The sequence below is a fragment of the Myotis davidii genome, unplaced genomic scaffold (genome assembly GCF_000327345.1).
Source record: "Myotis davidii unplaced genomic scaffold, ASM32734v1 scaffold1071, whole genome shotgun sequence".
Taxonomy (NCBI): Eukaryota; Metazoa; Chordata; class Mammalia; order Chiroptera; family Vespertilionidae; genus Myotis; species Myotis davidii.
Window position 1 is genome coordinate 705,387 of NW_006282605.1, and position 7,606 is coordinate 712,992.

General features: G+C 37.6%; 1 protein-coding gene across 1 annotated transcript in view; it reads right to left on the minus strand.

The window, feature by feature from the left end:
- The window catches only part of GBE1 (glucan (1,4-alpha-), branching enzyme 1), a gene marked incomplete at its 5' end in the record, with an annotated part of 290,260 nt that overhangs the window by 181,520 nt on the left and 101,134 nt on the right, over positions 1 to 7,606 (minus strand). Inside the window, 2 exons of the mRNA XM_015560674.1 lie at positions 2,991 to 3,126; positions 3,949 to 4,074. Coding sequence (XP_015416160.1) covers positions 2,991 to 3,126; positions 3,949 to 4,074 — 262 coding nt within the window. The remainder of the gene's footprint in view (positions 1 to 2,990; positions 3,127 to 3,948; positions 4,075 to 7,606) is intronic.

A 7,606-nucleotide genomic window follows, 5' to 3' on the forward strand; every position in this document is an offset into this window, starting at 1 on the left:
AAGCATTTGAATATTAATTTATAATTTAAAATCAAATCTGATATTGTTTTACCTTTTATTTGGTGTGTGGAAGGTGTGCGTAAGAGCGGGCAGTCTTATACGGCGAGTATATAACAAACTCTGTATTTTGAGTGGAAATGTTAGGGGGTCGTCTTATACGCCGGCAAATACGGTAAATTTAAAACTGCTGGCTCTGTAGGTGTGTCCTATGCTTTGAGGGATTTATTACTCCACTCAAGCATTTAGTATAATTGCATTGATGTTGTCAAGCCCCGATTCAGCCTAGAGTGGTGTTGTATGACCGTGTTGAGGTTCTCCGACTTCTTGGTTGCTGAGGTGAGAGCAGCAGTGGACCAACAGAACATTAGCACACAGTCACGGCCGGGGGTTGGGAACGCTGGTCCACAGAGGCCTTTAGCTACTGCAGTGTTTTCTATCTTCAGCAATCCTTATACTAGCTCCATGATTTTTTGGCATATCTTTATCACCTATGTGATTATTCACATGTTTTCCCTTTAACTCAGTGGTTCTCAACCTTGGCTGCACATGTGATGCACCTGGGAATCTTTAAAATCCTGATTTCTGGGCCTCATCCTCTGGAAATTCTGTTTCTTTGTTATGGGGTGGGGCCAAACATTAGTAACAAAGAAACAATTTCTGGAGGATGAGGCCCAGAAATTAGGATTTTAAAAAGATTCCCAGGTGATTCTAATGTGCAGCCAAGGTTGAGAACCTCTGCTTTAACTGACTCACCATTTCTACTTAAGTTTATTTGAAGAGGAAAGGTTAGTATCAGTCCTTTAAAAGGAAAACCAGTATCACCATAAAAACAAGGTAACCATAAAAATATATATGTAACTATTACACTGTTAAAAAAAAAATTGGCACAGCCTTTATAAAAAAAAAATAATTTTTTTCTCTGATTATTTGCTTATAATAAAAATACAATAAATACTTTTAAATGTTATGTTACATCATAAAAATGACAGAACACCTCAAAGGAACAGCTCTAATATAATATCTATTAAATATAATCCTATCTAATAAAAGAGAAACATGGTAATTAGCATACGACTGCTCCCCTTCCCATTGGCTAATCAGCGCAATACGCAAATTAACTGCCAGCCAAGATGGCGGCCGGCAGCCAGGCAGCTTGAAACTAACATGAGGCTTGCTTGCTTCAGTGACAGAGGACTCCAACGTTCCCCGCCTCCCGCTACCGGCCTCTGAGCTGCAACTCTAAGCAACTATGTTACAAATATAGAAGCTAACCAAAACCCTAGAAACCTGCTTTCAGGGAGCCGGGATCTCAGAGTTGGAGTTATACATTGTTTCGATTATAGAACCGAAAAAAACCAGATACCAGCTTTCAGCAGCGGAGGCCTAAGAGCTGGAGCCTCAGAGCTAAAGCTGACCCAGAATAAAAAAAGAAAAGAAAAAATGGAGCAGTTGGGATGTTCTGTCACCCGCCAGCCTGAAAACAGCCCTCAGGCCCTCATACAGACTAGCCAGGCACCCCAATGGGGACCCCCACCCTGAAGGGTGTGTGACCAGCTGCAAACAGCCATCATCCCCTCATCCAGGCTGGCCAGGCACCCCCGTGGGGACTCCCACCCTGATCCAGGACACCCTCCACCACATGTGCACCAGGCCTCTATCCTATATAGTAAAAGAGTAATATGCCTCCCGACACTGGGATCAGTGTGACAGGGGGCAGCACCCAAACCCCCTGATCGCCCTGCGGCTCTGTGTGTGACAGGGGGCAGGGCCACAACCTCCCTATCGGCCCTGCTCTGTTCGTGACAGGGGCAGGCTCCCTAACCCCCTGATCAGCCCTGCTCTGAGTGTGACAGAGGGCGGTGCGCCAACCCCCCAATCAGCCCTACCCTGAGCATGACTGAGGGTGGCATCGCAACCTCCCGATCTGCCCTGCTCTGTGCATGACAGGGGCGGCGCCCCAACTCCTCAATCAGCCCTGCTCTGAGCCCGACCAGGGGCTAAACCTAGGGATTGGGCCTGCCCTCTGCCACCCAGGAGCAGGCCTAAGCCAGCAGGTCGTTATCTCCCGAGGGGTCCCAGACTGCGAGAGGGCACAGGCCGGACTGAGGGACCCCCGTTCCCCCCGAGGGCACAAATTTTTGTGCACCGGGCCTCTAGTCAATATTATATTCTTTAAGCAGTTATTTAACTTTGGTTTCTAGAACCTGACCTCATTATGACAGATAATTAAGATCCATATATAAGGGAAAACTTTAACCATGAATTGTAAAACTTTCCTGTAGCTAAAATTTGGACTGCCTAGCAAAAGCAGAATAATTAACTGTACTTTTATATTCCTGCTTAGCCACTGGAGCAGGTGCTAATATGCTGTGAAATTATTTTTTTAAAAGCATACCTATAAAAAACAGATTTAAAGCATACTGAATCGATGATTCAGCAGTACACTATTCACTCTCCTGTTTATTCCCATGAAGACAGAGCTGTGTCATTACAATCCCAAACACAAACATCTACAACAATGTGTTTCACACAGAAGATGCACCATTGATATTTGTCAAATATGTCATCCAGACAAGAGCTGTATATACAATGGCTCTGATATAAAATAAGTTCCAGTCATCTTAAAAAAATGTACAATTTTTTCCTTAACAAACTAAAATGAACAGACTTTACTCAATGACCACTTAATGTGATAAAAGCTCTCTCCTGTAAAAAGTAATTATGCTTACATATTTATCTACAATTTTGCAAGCTATTAGTTCATATTACTTAAAATTGAAATTGGAATAATATCTTGAATTCTTATTATCCCATTTCTCTTTTCTATGCTATCATTATTACAGGGCAATTTGAGAAGCCTAAAATAAAATTCATTTCTATTACATATTTAATCTCTTAACACAAAAAAGAGACACTTGTAATTAGCTTTTCTTATAAGAGAACAGATTCATTAAAATTTTATCTGAGTAAAAATCACAGTTATTACTTACCAAGGTCTTTGATTCTTGGTAGTATATTACATGTAAAATGTTTATAAGAAGCTACTTTTCCTTCATGGGAAGAAATTCCCACATGAGACTCATAAATTCTTAGACCTCTTGGCTTCTTTGGTCTGGAATGCTTAAACTACAGAATATAAAGTTAGATACACAATTAGAACATAAATGCAGGCACAACACTAGCCGATTAAGCATGTTAAATAAAATAGTGGATCAACTCATTCAAATACTCTGGAAATGTTTTCACGTGTAAAAAAAGAATGGCTACATCCATTAAATTTTCTTTTAGGAAAAAATACTTTTCAGAATCATGTTAATGAACCTATTTTCAAAAGAGAAATCATGTATTAGCTTCTGTCTCATCATTGAGTGAAGATATATTTTTGAGCCTAAGCCTCAGAGAAAACATAACAGCTGTGAAGTGCATATATAATTATTAAATGCCAAGTACTTATCAACAAGCTCTAATAACTTAGATGACAGAAAAGTGAGTTCTAAGATGCCTATAATTCTTGAATAAGACAGCCTTAATAATTATACTCATCAATACAGTCATGAAATGTCCTCACTATTCCTTATTCTTAAGGATACTGATCGTGCTTCAAACCCATGACAAGGAGAAATATTACATCACTAAAGAATCTTTGGTGAATCAGAAATTGTGATTGAGATTCTTAAGAATAATTACTATTGTTTATAGGCCATTATGTAGAGATTTAGTTTTCTTTCCCCCTTCAGCCTCAGAAATACATGATAAAAAAACCTCACTTTCATACTTTATTGGCAACAGATGATGAATCTGATATATGTATACAGACGGATACAGTATGACATAAAATATTAAACTAGCATTGAAAAGTTGAACATTACTATAAAAGTTAAAAAAATGAAATTTAATTTTCATACAAATATTGGAATAAGCATTTATTTAAAGATGTGTTTTTCTTACTTTATATGTGTGTTCAGGATCCCAGTGTATCCAATCATAATTCACATTATCACCTTCACGAGCCACATACTTCGCCCATGGTGAAATACGATACAAAATCTCTCCACTTTTACTCCTAATAACTACCTAAAAAGAGAAAAAATGTAATTGCTTTAAAGTACTTCAAAACTAAGATAATGCATAATAGTTTATGAGCAATGCTATAAGATGGAAAAGGAAGAATGATTATAAAAATCTAAACTATCATCCAGATGTGTGACCTTAAAGATGTTTAAATTCTATGGACCTTGCTTTTCTCATCTGCTATAGTATATGACCCTTAAAGTTACTGCCAGTTAGAGTAATGTATCATTCTCTGGGAATTTCCATGATCGCAAACCACTCATTAGAGTGGTTAATTAAAGTCAGCATACAGTACATAATAAAAAGACATGAATATTATTTGGGAACTGCAGTCAATAAATCAAACATCAGGATGAAATAATCCTACCCTATTGTAAAAATGTGAAAAGTGAGTTATATCACCACCTATTTCTTTTCCTTTCCAAAGCAATTAATTATAACATTTTCAAGAAGCTAAAGAAGAAAAAATGTTTTATTAATGCCTATCATACACACACACACAGACTACCCTGCAAATATTTTCTACCCCTTTTCAATCTCTTCTATGCTCTATTTCAAGTATGCTTTACCACATAAAACCAAACATTTACCTTTTAGCCACCCACGCCTATATTGACCAATAGTATCAATATTATTATCCTATATAATAACTAGAGGCCCGGTGCACAAAATTCATGCACGGGTAGGGTCTCCAGGCCTGGCCAGCGATCAGGGCTGATCGGGGCCTTCCAGCTGCCGGCCGGGGCCTTCCTTCATTCTGCACCACCCTCTGGTGATCAGCGCACATCATAGCGAGCGATAGAACTACCAGTCTCCCAGTCGAACACCCATGGAGACACTTTGCATATTAGCCTTTTGTATATATAAAAAGGCTAATATGCAAATCATCCCCTTGGCCAGGAGTTCGACCAGGAGTTCAGCCGGGATTTTGAACAGGGGGCGGGGCTGGCCAGCCAACAGCCCTCATCCCCTCCCCCCAGCCAGCCTCACCCCCCATCAGGCCCCCAAAACCAACTGAGTGCAGGGGTGGCTGGCCAACTGCCCGCAGGCCGACCAGACCTCACCCATGCACGAATTTGTGCACCAGGCCTCTAGTCAATAATAAAAAATAAGAATAAAATACAAACACAATTTTTACTTTATCCACCATTTTAGACTTAGTATGAAATAGAGGACTGAATTTATTAGCATGAGTAGATTCAAAAGTAAGCTACATGAACTAAGTGTCAAAGTGACTAAAATTAGACCTTTTTTTAAAGTTCTTAGATCAGAAGCTATACAATATTCTCAGCATTGAGAGAGGACATATTCTTCAGTTACCTTTAATAGAGAAAAGCTCAAGTTTGCAAAATTAATTGGTAATTAAATATTTGTATAATGTTTTACAATTTAGAAAGGACCTTTATAATCATATTTCACTTGATTCAATAGAATCTTTATAACACAAATATTGAAATTATGTGAGTTGCCAAAAATCCCAAAGTCACTGAGTGGGAGAGGCAAACACTGAACACTGAACTTCCTAACTCACTGACTTATTCTTAATAGACTTCAAAACACAATTTATGATGGAGGGGGAAGATCCGTGATGAAATTGGAGTATAAAATAGTATAACAATTCTGAATAGCAGCTTAGCAATAGGCATCAATTATTTAAAATATCTTCAATGACTCAGCAATTTGAGTTATAGAAATATGCCCCATGAAAATAATCAGAAAGGTGCCAACAATTATATATTTTTCTATTAATCTTAGTGTTACTTTTATTAGGAAGAAGTAAATGACTGAATAATGTATAGTTGTTAAACTTGTACCATTGAATTATATGTACTGAAGGATGCAAGAAAAAAATTTTTTATATTTTTATTTATTTCACTGGGGAAGGGAGGGGAAGAAAGAGATAGAAACATCAATGATGAGAGAATCATTGATTGGCTGCCGCCCGCATGCCTCCTACTAGGATAAAGACTGCAACCCAGGCAACCCAGGCATATGCCCTGACCAGGAATCAAACCATGACCTCCTGATTCATAGGTTGACACTCAACCAATGAGCCACACTGGCAGGGTGAAAATTTTTTCAAGTTATAAAAAATAATGTGCTGCATCTTCCTAATGTAAATACACACAAACTCAGAGACTAAAGTATTTCAAAACACAGAAAAAAAATTGAGCTGGTTGGCTCTGGATAGATTTTAGTAGCTTTTATACTCTAGTTGCATGCTTCTATATTATTATCACTTTGTTTCACTTGTAGAGCTTCTGTAAAATTAGAAAAACATAAGACCTGTCCAGTTCTTTATCTTTTTAAAAAAGTATATATTTTATGGATATTACAAAGAGGAAGGGAAAGGAACAGAGAGTTAGAAACATCGATGAGAGAAAAACATCAACCAGCTGCCTTCTGCACGTCCCCTACTGGGGATCGAGCCCGCAACCAAGGTACATGCCCTTGACTGGAATAGAACCTGGGAACCTTCAGTCCGCAGGCTAGCGCTCTATCCACTGAGACAAACCGGTTAGGGCATGATGAACTTTTTATAGGGCAAATAGATACTCTGTAAAACAGTAACATTTTGGATGCTAATTATAAAAATGTTATTAGGTTCTTTTTTAATGAGCCAAATTATCTCTTTGACTTATGGGAGGTTACTATCAAAAGACATTATTAAATTAAAAAAAAAAAACCTCTACCTGTGCAAAAGCCAAATTAACTGAGTGAACTGTATGAAGTCAAATTGTATTTAGAAATGTCATTTAGAATTCAAATACACACTATAAGAAATGCTAGGATAAAATAGTGAAGACAGAAAAAAAAGTGTGTGTGTGTGTATGTGTGTGTGTGTGTGTATTCACTCATTCTGGGAACATATTTTGAAAGTCTTCTTGCCAAAAATATTGCTCCTATGGACTAGAAAATTACTGAGATAAGATGCTTGCCAGGTAGCCAACAATTTTATATAAACACAGGTATATGTTCAGGTGGTAAGATGTGTTAGCATATTGTGGAAAATGCTATTGAATGTAACCCTGGGTTTCATGAGTGAACATATAAAAGACACAGATATTCAATGACATAATTCAATTTTCCCAGATTTCACTACCCAAAGCACAACATTATGCTTTGAGTATATACCTTTACTCAAAATAAATTACTTAAAGAGAGCTTGAAAAAATATATTACTGAAGATAACTTCTTAATGAGATACAGGTCAAAGTAAATAACCAAGCAAAGTCATTTCTAATTTATAAATCAACATAATCACTTCTTCTCTTAAATTACAACAAATTTATATATTTAATATAATTGATATTATATAAACTGTAAATACAAATACATTACTATGTAAAATCTATCTAATAAAAGACAAGAAGGATAATTAACCATACCTTCGCTACGCTTCCCATTGGCTAATCAGGGTGATATGCAAATTAACTGCCAAGAAAGATGGCAGTTAATTTGCAAACATAGGCGCAATGATGGGAGACAAAAGGGGAAGGAAGGAAGAACAGTGATCAGAAACCCAGGCAGCAGG